The following is a 13,263-nucleotide window of genomic DNA, read 5'->3' on the forward strand; positions in this document are numbered from 1 at the left end:
ATATATAAATAAAATATATAAATATTTAAAATATATATATATATATATAAAAAAAGAAAAATATATGTATATATAAAAAGAAAAATAGACATATTAAAAATATATATACAAATATATATATATTTAAAAACATTTATATAAATATATACATTTAAAATATAATTTAAATATTTAAAATATTTAACCTAATCTTAATTAGTTTTGACAGTAAGAAAAATACAGAATACTTTGAGCTCAAACTGGCTGCTGAGATCACATCCTCTTTAACAAAGAGTGTTCACGAGGGGGAAAAAAAGGACCAAGAAATGACATCACCTGTCATTTGTTCAGCTCAGTTCGGCTCACATGTCGTCGTCGTCCTCCTCCTCCTCCTCCTCCTCCTCCTCCTCCTCCTCCTCCCTCAACAACTGGAAATGTTCCATATTGTATGCCTGGGTGTTGCCGCGTAGCGTCAGCTGACTCCAGCAGCATCCATTGTAATCCTTCCTCACATCTTTTATAGTCCTGTCAACAGCGCCGCTCCCCGCTGACAGACACGCATGTCAACAAAGACCGAACAACAAAAGCAATATGCTCTTCCTACTTCGCTGTATACCTCGGTGAAACCCCGGACGTACTGCAGCCACGAAGCACACTCAAAGTCACCTTTAACTTATAATAACAACATGTTTATTTTCTGTAGACATGGCGGTTATATTGGGCAACGACACACAAACGCCTTCACATTCCTTTACAGCAAAGTAAAATAGCTTCAGAGATACAAAAGAGAGGGAGGATGACACGTGGAGAGGGGGAAGGGTGTGTGATGGTGGTGGTGTGTGATGGTGTTGGTGGTGGTCCACGGGCCAGCACAGAGCGTCTCAGTCCAACACTGATCCCAGTTCAGCCGGAAGGCCCTCCTCCCTCCTCCACTGTTGGTTGCGTAGGTTGAACCATTTCTGGAAGGACACAAACAAATATAACAATGACAACCGCGCTCCCACGGGGCGGTTTAGACGAGGTGGCCGAGCCCGGCATACGGGGGCGATGAGGTCACAGGAAGTACCGGCGTGACGGGAATATTCCACGAGACGTTACTCGAGAACCATTTGAAGTTCTCCAAATTAATTGTTGTACTTTTCTCATGCGGTTACATTTACACATGACAACATTAAATAGCTTGTTATCATATAAGCGTTAACATATTAATGTACCTAAAAGTGGGCAATGCTAATAGTTAGCCTATTAATGTGTCTAAACTTTGGAAGTTCATTATGGCGTCACAGTCACATTGCTCGGTGCATGTGTGTGTGTGTGTGTGTGTGTGTGTGTGTGTGTGTGACCCAGAGGCCAAGTTGTTTCAGGGAAACCACAAAAAAATGAATGTTTCCATCCGATTTTGAACACACACACACACACACACACACACACACACACACACACACACACACACACACACACACACACACACACACACACACACACACACACACACACACACACACACACACACACACACACACACACACACACACACACACACACACACACACACACACACACACACACACACACACACACACACACACACAGCTGTGTTGCGGTTCGCGTCGTCAAGGGATTCATTCACAACAACGCTGACATCATCATCATCTCGTCCAACGCCACAGAGGAAAGGGAGGGATTCGGTCCGGCGGCCCGAGACCCTCACAAGAGTCCCACGTGGAGTCGTCTGCATTTAGAGACTAAATCAGTCCCACTGCTCTCTGAACTTGGCTTTTTTTGGGGATTGTATATTAATGCAGCTCCAGTTTTATGAGGCAGCAAACAGATTTTTTGGGAAAGTTAGTGAAAAAAATAAAAGAAATAAAACCCATTTTCTGTCCCAGGTTTTGAATGGAAGGTCAGTCGCTTTGTGCTTTTTGTTCGTGGGGCAAAAGCTCGTTGAATGTCTCGTGAAAACATTCCACTTTCAGGACTAAAGATGGAGGAGCTCTGGATTACATGATCTTCTAAAGCTCTAAACTTTAAGACTCTAAACTTTACTGACTGCACTGAACACAAATATAAAAACCGGCCTATGAAAAGGAGCTCAAACAGGGCGCGCGGAGCCCGGAGCACCTTGTAAACATTGTTAATGTGGAACGGGGAGTGGCAGCCGGGGTGTGTTTCCTCAGCTAAAGCTTCTCCAATGAGAGCTTTGTTAACACTCAACAGGGGGGAGGAGGGGGGAAAGGGGGGAGGAAAGAAAGCTAGAAAAAAAAAAAAAAAAAAAACCCACGTCAGCTGGAATTGAACTCAGGTCTTTTGAAGAGAGGCCAGACCTGAACCTCACCCTGGACCAGGCTTCCCCCCCCCCGTCAGGGTGCCCCGGGCGCCCCCCCCACCCCACACCTTTTGTGTGTACGATGAATGGGAACAGTCACCGACACCGGAGGAGGAATTAGGACGCAGCTTAGTGCCGTTTTTTAGTTTATATCGGACATTTTTTCACTCCGTCGGCAGAAAAAAACAAAAAAAACAAACAGGAAATATAAAACCTCGACAAATAATGAAACGCCTCCTCCGCTGGTGGAGTAACGGGGGGGAGGGGGGGTTGGATGTTAGTTGTTAGTAAAGGGGTCAAATAGACTGTATATATATATATATATATATATATATATATATATATATATATATATATATGAGAAGTGGACGTAGGTGTCGTGACGTCATCTCGAGGCCGGCGCCATCTTGGAATACGTCCGTCGCCATGTTTTTATTTATTATCTTTGAAGACCCGTCTCTCTAGTTGACCTTTTCCTTATGCTCAAAGCACCCCTTTAAGAACGTTGCTTCTTGTGGGCTGCACGTAGATTGACGGAGAGACTTTTGCACGTTTGTTTTCTTACAACTAGAATAATGCTTTGACCGACCACCCAGCTCCATCGTCACGGACACGATGATGAAAAAGGCTTCGAGCACACGAGTGTAGACGCGGAGCGGAGGAGGCTCCGCCTCGTGTGAGGAACTCTTCTCATCCGATGGCCCCTTCAGGCGCCAGGAATCTAGAGGAACCGGTTTCGCCGACTAGAAAGCCCTTTCACACGCTTCCCGTTATTGACTCGAGGCGTTTTGTCCCGCGTGAGCTCACCCTGAAGGAAGAGGGCTCCACGTTCCACGACACGTGAGATCCAAACCCGTCCGTCGGCCTTCCGGAGAGCACAAACGCAACATTTGCCTCCCGAGGTGAACGAACCCGACGCCCGCCTCGCCTCAAATGACACAATTTACATGGAGCGTGTTTCAGCCGAGCAAATAGTCGCGTTGTCTCCGTCCGGCAAAATAAATTTTCATGCCAAAACCAAAACATTCACCAATCGGGCTGCTCCTCAAAAAGACAGGTGGTTTGTTTTTAGGGGGATGGAGACATGAAAGTGCCGTTGGGGTGATGTGTCCACCGGAGGAATCCTACTGAAGGAGCTCGGACGTGTTATCGGCGCTCTGAAGCTTCACATCTGGCTCCTGATGTGACTTTACAGTATGGTGGGAGAGAGAGAGAGAGGGATGGTGGGAGAGAGAGAGAGAGAGGGATGGTGGGAGAGAGAGAGAGAGAGAGGGATGGTGGGAGAGAGAGAGAGAGGGGTGGTGGGAGAGAGAGAGGGATGGTGGGAGAGAGAGAGAGAGAGGGATGGTGGGAGAGAGAGAGAGGGATGGTGGGAGAGAGAGAGAGAGAGGGATGGTGGGAGAGAGAGAGAGGGATGGTGTGTGAGAGAGAGAGAGAGAGGGATGGTGGGAGAGAGAGAGAGAGAGAGAGAGAGAGAGGGATGGTGGGAGAGAGAGAGGGATGGTGGGAGAGAGAGAGGGATGGTGGGAGAGAGAGAGAGAGATGGTGGGAGAGAGAGAGAGGAAGGAGGGATGGTGGGAGAGAGAGAGAGAGGGGTGGTGGGAGAGAGAGAGAGGAAGGAGGGATGGTGGGAGAGAGAGAGAGAGGGGTGGTGGGAGAGAGAGAGAGAGGGATGGTGGGAGAGAGAGAGAGGGATGGTGGGAGAGAGAGAGAGGAAGGAGGGATGGTGGGAGAGAGAGAGAGAGGGGTGGTGGGAGAGAGAGAGAGAGGGATGGTGGGAGAGAGAGAGAGGGATGGTGGGAGAGAGAGAGAGAGAGAGAGGGATGGTGGGGAGAGAGAGAGAGAGGGAGGGATGGTGGGAGAGAGAGGGAGGGATGGTGGGAGAGAGAGAGAGGGATGGTGGGAGAGAGAGAGAGAGGGAGGGATGGTGGGAGAGAGAGAGAGAGGGAGGGATGGTGGGAGTGTTTACATGCGAGCGAGAGAGAGAGAGATTAAATACCTAAGTAATAATGTGATTTAAAAATGTTCTTAATTAAATGGACTTTTTGTGCTCCTGAGTGAATGCTGTGTTCATTTCTAAGCTCTAGAGCTGCAATGATTATTCATTATTATTAATGTATAAATAAATAAACTTTAACTGGGGGAAAAGTTTGACGTGATATTAAATGAACTACCGATCGCTCGTTTTAGTTTTTGTCACCGTAGATTAGTTTTTTTTTAATGCCGAATTAATTATTTTCAAAAGACTCAATATTTAAAGTGGTGCTTTTTGCGAGATTATTTATCATCAATGTCTTAAAAATGTCTCGAGGACAGCCCTCATCATTTGGTCAAAATAGCGTTGCCGAGGTTACGTTTTCCAATCTGTTAACTTATGCTGCAACAACAACAACAACAACAACAATCATCATCCTTAAATCGAAAATATCCCTCACTAAAGCCCTGAAAGCCAAATCGATGTCTCAAATATGTTCACTTCCCCGTCACATAAAGACAAAGCAGTGCAACAGATCCTCACAAATAAATGAATAAATGAATAAATGAATGAATGAATGAATGAATGAATGAGTCTCTGAGGAGGAAGTTGCTCCCCGAGCCAAAAGAAACCAGCAGCAGGAAACTGGAATCTGTGACACGACTTCATCAAAAGGAAAACAAGCAGGAGCTGCTGCAGCTCAGTGTTTACACTCAAATGAGGATCATTTCATCAGACTGTGACATTTCAACACTGATGCATCAACCAGAAGGAGGGGGGAAGGGAGGGGGGGGGGGGGGGGGGGGGGGGGACGCCCCATTGGCTGCCAGGGCTGGTCGCGTGGTTAAAGTCTTGCTCACATGGGGAGGTACACGTCTATACACTCTGCTGTCTTCGTGCATTACTTCCCCTGAGAGGTCAAAGGTCACCCGAGTGAGACACCGATAGCGACGCCGACTCGTAAACCGCCTTGACACCACGTTGTGACCCCCACGAAGGTCGTTCCAGTAAAAGTGCTTTTACTAAAATACTGGGTTTTTTTGTTTTTTTAAGTGCTGCACACTTTTTCATATTTTACTTTTGCAAATAACTGTCATAACATGTTTTGTATTGCTTTAGATTAAAAACTTACAGAATGTGAATTGTACACACAGACAGGCCACATGGGGAAATTGTCATTTGAGTGCACATACATATATATATATATATATATATATATATATATATATATATATATATATATATAACATATATTTAATATGGTAATAAACTATATTGAACTATGAGTCACCGCAGATTATTCTAACAAAAAGTCGCCCCTGAAAATAACTAAAAAGTGATTCCATAAGAAAATCTAACTAATCTTACGCTGACGCATCGGCCATAATAAATCCATATGGACCTGTGCGCACGCGGCCACGGTAGAACGGAGGAGCGCGCGTGCCACTCACCTGCGTGTCCTCCTCCGACAGCCCGCTCTCCGCGGCGATCAGCATGAGCGTCATGCCCTCCGGGTGCCGGGTGGTCCTCTTGAAGCTGTCCTCCAGCACCTTGGTCTGCTCCTCGGACAGATCCAGAGCCTCCGTCGACTGAGAAGACATGTTCCTCCGGGTGGTTCCCCCTCTTTTCTCCGCTCTTCAGTGAAAAACAACTTCTTCTTCTTCTTCTTCTTCTTTTCTTTCCAGCCCCGGTTCGGAGCTCCGGGGGGGGGGGGGGGAGCGTCACGGGCGCGCGCGGGATGGAGAGGCTTTAGGAGCGGCGGTGGCTGCTCGGGCAGCTCGGTGGGAGTGTGCGGATGAAGTGGAGGCAGCGCGCGTGTGTGTGTGTGTGCGTGTGTGTGAGTGTGTGTGTGGAGGTTTTACGACTGTCAACAGCGGTGCGTCATGAGGCCGTTCCCATCCGCAGAGTCCTCCCCCAAAAACATCCCAGTGGCCGCGCTTAAAGGGATATTATGGAAATAGTGTGCATTATATCTATTATGATATAATATGATAATAACGCAGATCAAATTACAGTCATTAAAATGAATTAAAATTAAAACACACAGTTCACTAATGTCTGTGTTTTTGAGCACAACTTAAATCAAAAGTAGCCCAACTGGGAGGAAACCAGTCCAACCTGGCAACTCCGTCCCTGTTCGTTCGTGCGCGCGTGCGTCGTTTAGTTGATGACATGCAAATCCCTCTAAAACCACAACAACATTCGTTTGTGTAAATGTTAAACAAATAACATAAGAAGTGCTTATTAGTGGGATTATATATATATATTTTTAATCTTCGGCCAAAGCCATGCTAGCAGTTTCCCCCCGCTTCCAGTGTTTGTGCTAAGCTAAGCTAATGACCTGCTTCATGAGATAAGATAAACGCCTTAAAGAAGGGTAAAGGTCTCCATGGAAACACAGTTATGTGACAGAGGACAATAACAGTTATATTGGTTTACTATTAACTTACTGTGTACTGTAGTATTACAGCTGTATACATATATCACCTAAATAGAACAATTGGAATTTAAAAACGTTTAAAAATAAGAACACTAAAAAAACCATAACATCTAACTAACAATCTTACTTCTAAAACTGTAGAGGAATATGAAGAAATGTTAGAAATTCAGCCTTAACGTGTCATAAAAACATAAATCAGGTAATAACTCATGCTTATTAAGCACAAAAGACAGTTTATGTCCCAATAGGATTATTAAAAGGGATTTCCTTTCCTATTAATCTCTCCGTTTGTTCTCGTTACTGAACATGTCGACTGATTCCAGGGTATTATGGGAGGTATCCGCTCCACTACAAAGATAACACACTCCTTTTTCTTCCTTCTCCCTCCTCAATTTATATAGCCCAAAATCTCAAATTAGCCAGGACCGCCAGGTCCAATGGACCCTGTGAGGCGAGAAGGCACAAAGACTCCGGGGAGGAAGCAGAGTTAGTAATGAGCAATGAAGAGACGTAAAGGAGAGAGAGAAGAGGAGATAGGTGCTCAGTGTATCCTAAAACATCCCCCAGCAGCCTATAAGCCTATAGCAGCATATCTAGGAGCTGGACCAGGTCAAACCTGATTCAGCCCTAACTATAAGCACTATTAAAGAGGAAAGCCTTAAGTCTATTCTTAAATGAGGTGACTGTGTCTGCCTCCCGGACTGAAAGTGGAAGCTGGTTCCATAAAAGAGGAGCTTGATAACTGAAGGCTCTCCTCCTCACTCTCTCACTCTCCTGTGAAGCTCACTTGGCAATGAGTGGAGCACGCACAGGAAACATCCTGACCAAGCATGTTGGATTTCACGTGACACACACACACACACACACAACTTTGGGCTGATTAGACCCGTAATTATGTGGTACTCTCACTAACATCTTGACTTAAGTGGTTGCAAAGCATGCTGGGTGATTTCCTCTTGCTTGGATTGTTTATGTTTTATGCCGTTGTATTGGCGCCAGTGCTCTTGGTTGTACTGCATTTTGACATCGGACACGTTTATCATGCTTGTTTTTGTTTTTGTTTTCTCCTTTTTTGGGGGAAGAGAGACCTCCTTCAAGGCTCCGCTCGTGTGGTGTAATGTTACGTTTCGGTAAGCGTGAAAGATGTTTCACAGCTGGAACTGACACCAAAGAAGAAGACGTGACTTCGGGCCTCGAAGTGGTAAATGGAGCTTTTGACTGACAGCTCACGAAAAGCATGCAAATGTGCGTGAAAGGGATTAAAAGGCATCCACTCATTTGACTAAACAAACAAGCTGAACCATAATTTCGGACACGCCGAACAAGTAAAAAAACACAACAAATGCGCAAATCTCTGTATTTTAAAGCCGTCCGACCTTCAAAACAGCGTAATAAACACATAACATGTTTTTTTTTTTACCAAATAAAATGTATTTTCAGCCGTGGACCGTGTGACCGGAGCAGAGCGGGTTTGGTTTCCAGTTAAAAGGAAAACAAAAAACACAGAAATAAAATTAATACTTTAGGCAAAAATGGAATCAGCTGATGCTTTGGGGAAAAACCGCAGCGTGTCCCAGTTTGAGATGTTTAAAAGAGGGATTTTATAAGCCGTCGTCTCACGCCACACGGACACGTGGAGATGTGCCTTCCCACGCAGAGGGCGGTTATGGCTGCCCATCACAAGCTGTCCGTTTATGGCAGACAAACATGAAGCAGAGGTCTGATCCAGGTCGTGTTCAGTGATAAGCAAAGCAAATCCCATCTGGTTGATCCAAAGGTCACATCGAGGAGCGGAAACGTGGTCGTCCGGCTCGACTTTCTGCACACGTCACTAAAATGTGGATTTTATTTTTATTTTGTGTCTCCAGTGTGTCATCCGGTGAAAGGGATATACATTTTATGATTTTTATAATTCTTTTTCTACAATATTTCTACCGTATCAATAATATATATTTTAATTAATTATATATATAGAATATATATATATATATTCTTTTTAAATAATTATATATATATATATATATATATTTTTTAAATAATTATATATAATTATTTTTTCTACAATATCTCTACCGTATCAATACTATATATTTTAATTAATTATATATATATATATTTTTTAAATAATTATATATTTGTTTTAGTAAATAATTATATATATATTTTTTAAATAATTATATATAATTATTTTTTCTACAATATCTCTACCGTTTCAATACTATATATTTAAATTAATTATATATATATATATATATATTGTTTTTAAATTATATATATATATATTTTTTTTTTAAATAATTATATATAATTATTTTTTCTACAATATCTCTACCGTATCAATATATATTTTAATTAATTATATATATATATATTTAAAATAATTATATATATATATATATATTTTTTTAAATAATTAAATATAATTATTAAAAGAAATCGAATTATTTTTTCTACAATATCGCTACCGTATCAATAATCTATATTTTAAATTATAAATATATATATATATATATATATATATATATATATATACACACAGTATATATATATTTTTAAATAATTATATATAATTATAAAAAAATACATGTATATACAATACATTTCTTTTTTTTAAATACTTATAAGTATTTAAAAAATATATATATATATATTTTTTCTAAAATATCGCTACCGCATCACTCTATATATGAGAAGAAGTAATTATAAAAATGTTTAGCGCTTGCATCAAAGAGGAGTTTATTTTGGCAACAATCAGCGTCTGATGGAAGTGTTTAATTAAATAACACGTAATATTTAAGTAAACAACCAGCAGTAATCCGACAGACTGCTGACGGGCTGAACTCGTTTACGATGGATAACAGGACGTATAAACGGGCCTGAAATAAGCTCCGCGATAGCAGCGAGCGGCTGGGGGTAAAAATACCACAGGTCACGACCCGGGATGTGCAGCCGACGCAGGAAATAGTACAAATCACTTGAGCCAAATGCACGTCAGGAACATGCTTCTGCAGAGATGGATGGAAAGAGAGAGAAAGGTTTTATGGGTAAAAGAAAAGGAGCAAGGAGCGCATGGGAGGACTCGGCCTACGGGGCTTTCAAACCCTAAAAAAAAAAAATCATGATTTGTATAAAAAGCCATCTCAAAAATCCAAAGTTGACTTCCCGTGAGGAAGTATGAATGTCCGCGTAGGAAAATAAATCCTTCTTCAAAAGATAAAAACCCAAAACATTTCTAAAGTTTTGTTTACATCGTCACTCAGGGGGGCGATTTCCATTTCCTGGATTTATTTTATACTTTTTCTTTACATCGTGGTTTACCCGACGTGTCGCTGCGTCATACCTTCTGAATGATGAGGATAAAGACATAAAACACAAGAAGTGATGCGATGAGAATATTATATGTCCACCGACTTTCACACTCGAATAAAATACTTAAAAAACTACTTTTATCATTTAAAAACTTGAGGACAAGGACGTTTGCTAGAAGAAAAAGTACTTAAGTGAGACTTTATCTGCAGTGTGAATACTATCCGACTGACTCAATGCATTTCTAGCTGACGGTTTACTTCACCCTGATAGCTCTGAAACACACTGAAACACTCTGAAACACACACTGAAACACACTCTTGCTCAGCTTTTAGGTTCTCATCATGTTTCAAAACTGTCTCTTTAAGAGCAACGTTAGCTTAGCACAACTTTATATAAAAGAAACAACAGAGCCGGCTCTATCTGGGTCGCTCCCCTCAGGTTGTTTTCTGTTGAGAAGAAGTAGAAGTAGGAGAAGGAGAAGGAGAAGGAGAAGGAGAAGGAGAAGGAGAAGGAAACATTCAGTCAAATTCAAGCACATTGTGGACATTGACATTTGTTGACATCTGAATGGGGTTGAAGGTTAAAAAAGAGGGTTTTAGGGGTGGAAAAAAACAGATTTATAGTTATTAATTCCACAGAACTCTGGATCGGGAATGTACGACGTCACAAAGTCATGAATAGCTTTGCTCTCCACACAAAAGCCGAGAGAGGATGTTTAACCACGCCGGAGGACAAACACTGGGTTTAGTGTTCAGAAGAGACGGTGAGTCCGATCCGAGGTCGTCTCCTCGACCTTTAACCCTCGTAATTCACGGACACTTGTTTCCATTTAAGAAGCGAAACGCCTGGGAGAGAGAGACTTCCTCATTGGCTGAGGCTTTGAGCCTCATCCCTCGGTCAAACAAAAACATCTGGGAGTGAAGCATGTAATTCGCATTGAACCGGGAGAGGCGGAAACCAAAGGCTGGCGCCTGGAGGCCGTTTACGCGGCGCGGACGTGGCGAACAAACGACACGAAAATAAAAGAAGGCTTTTATTGTGAAAAGGTGAGAGCGGAAAGGAGTGGGGTTTTGGTGCGCCGAGTTACAGACGTCTCTTTCCCAAAAGTAAATTATGGACGTGAAATTGTAATTCCACCGTTTGGCCACTTGGGAAAATAAGCTCCAAAAGCGCGGCGCTCTTCTTGGAACCTTTTTTTAAAAAAAAAATAATTTAGGACAGAAACAACAGTTTGAAAAATAATATTGTCGTGCGAATTAAGCGAATGAAAGGAAAAAAAGGTGTGTAAAAGACCTTAAAAAAAAAAGCTCTTTCGGGAGTTCTCTAGCTTTAAATGACCTTTAAGTGACCTCTAAAAAAAGCAAAGTGTTCGCTGCTGGAGAGGCAGCCTCCAGTACCTCCACCGGTCCTGTGCCAGGTGGAATATCTGTTTATATGCGTTTACCATGTGGTCTCTCTCCTTCCAGATGTCCAGCTGTATGAGATCACCTTTAAAAACCGTCTAGGAGCCATGTTGGATCACGGATGGAGACGGAGGTTTTCTCAGCTCTGTTCCTCGCAGAGGAAGAGCTCAAGAGGAAAAAAAAAAAGGGGGGGGGGGGGGGGGGGGCGAAAAACGACTTCCTGAGTCGGTCCGCGAGAGCCAACCAATACAGAGAGGAAAAATGTATTTAAAAAAAGGAGCAGAATAAAAAAGCCTGGATCTCCTACATACACAGGGACGGATTTATTAGGAACCACGTCCAACACCGGGGGGGGGGGGGGGGTGGGGGGGGCATCAGAAGGTAACGGACTTCTCTGAAAACCCCCCTCCTGATGCTGCGAGGCCAAGTACAACAGATTGGGAGAAGCATTGTGCTGCTGAACCGAAAAAGCAGTAAATCCTTATTTAAACATTTGTTTTACTCAAACTCCGCTTTGACGAAAAAAAGACCAAAAAATCTTTTGAAGGGGAGGAAAAAGATGGAAATAAACTGCGTGTGAACCCGACGTCGCCGCTTCGTTTCGGGGGCCCTTCGACTCCTCAAAACTAAACCCGGCTGGCCTTCCTCCTCGTCTTCCCCCCCTCCCCCGACAGCTGGAAAAGCTGTCGGAGGAAGAGGAAGACGAGGAGGAAGGCCATCGGTCGCCGCAGGAAAAAAGCTGAACAAACAACGGCGACAACAAAGACTCGATGAGGACCGAACGACTCTTTCGCTACCGCGTCTGACTTCTGGATATCTTGAGCTTTAACAAAAAGGATACGGGGGTCTCGAAAAGGTGGAAGACAAAACATGAAGCGTCTTCCCGTCTCGTGTGTGAACCCGGGAGGGGGGTGTGGGGGGGGGGGGGGGCTCGCTGACTCACGGGGGGGTGAAAACAAGGCGGATTGGAGCTCCTTATCTGGGCCCCGCAGACTCAAATATGTTCCCCTTCAGCCACGACAAAAGAGACGTTCTCTCTCTCTCTCTCTCTCTCTATTTTGACTGCGACTATCCGAAGTGCATCCGGTGCAACAATCCCCCATTGTTTTGCTCCCGGGGACGAACACAGGAGCCGCTGTAGAGGAGGAGGCCAAGAAGGAGGAACTCCCACAGAGCATCAAACCTCAGAGAGCACGAGGCCTCGAGGCCGACCGCCAACCATCTCGTCTGGTTTTCAGATGTGTGTGTGTGTGTGTGTGTGTGTGTGTGGGGGGGGGGGGGTTATCTCGTAACGCTTGGCTCAGATCAGAAATGTAAATACTTTGTGCATATGATGTTGGTTGTTTTTATTCAGTTGATACGTGATTTACTGACGCAGATCGTGAAAGCTTTGATATTTAAAGACAGAATATTATTAAGATAAGGTCATTGACACATGACGAGCTGAAATCAAGTTCATTTCACTGCCACCTTTTCAAAGGGGTTTGTTTGTTTGTATATATATATATAATAAAAAAAAAAAAATTTAAAAAGATATATATATATATATATATATAATATTAAAAAATAAAAAATAAAATATATATATATATATATATAATAAAAAAATATATATATAATAATAAAAGGTGTTTGTAAATATATATATATATATATAATATTTAAATATTAAAAAAAGATATTAAAAGATATATAAAAAGATATTCATGAAACTTGGCGCCGGATCTGAATCACCCGGCGGACACACGCATTATTTTTTGGTATAACATTATGCTAATAATGAAAGAATGATTCCTTTTCATGCTCACATTATTTGATATTTATTTCTTAA

At 42.6% G+C, this 13,263-nt stretch overlaps 1 protein-coding gene across 1 annotated transcript; it reads right to left on the bottom strand.

Annotated features, from left to right (window-relative positions):
• Positions 1–646: 646 nt before the first annotated feature.
• On the bottom strand, positions 647–6,143 carry hopx (HOP homeobox). Its single transcript, XM_034543612.1, has 2 exons — positions 5,732–6,143; positions 647–938 (listed from the first exon to the last, which is right to left on the bottom strand). Exons 1-2 carry the CDS (start codon positions 5,879–5,881, stop codon positions 861–863), a joined length of 228 nt encoding a protein of 75 aa, XP_034399503.1. The 5' UTR covers positions 5,882–6,143; the 3' UTR covers positions 647–860.
• Between the last annotated feature and the right edge of the window lie 7,120 nt (positions 6,144–13,263).

The sequence above is a fragment of the Cyclopterus lumpus genome, chromosome 10, assembly GCF_009769545.1.
Source record: "Cyclopterus lumpus isolate fCycLum1 chromosome 10, fCycLum1.pri, whole genome shotgun sequence".
NCBI lineage: Eukaryota > Metazoa > Chordata > Actinopteri > Perciformes > Cyclopteridae > Cyclopterus > Cyclopterus lumpus.

What these genes read in the sequence shown, in the direction of transcription:
- hopx (XM_034543612.1), bottom strand. Translation starts at nt 5,881, where the DNA reads ATGTCTTCTCAGTCGACGGAGGCTCTGGATCTGTCCGAGGAGCAGACC. An exon ending in TGTCGGAGGAGGACACGCAG is followed by an intron (nt 939 to 5,731) that starts GTGAGTGGCACG and finishes GTGTCCTTCCAG; the next exon opens with AAATGGTTCAACCTACGCAA.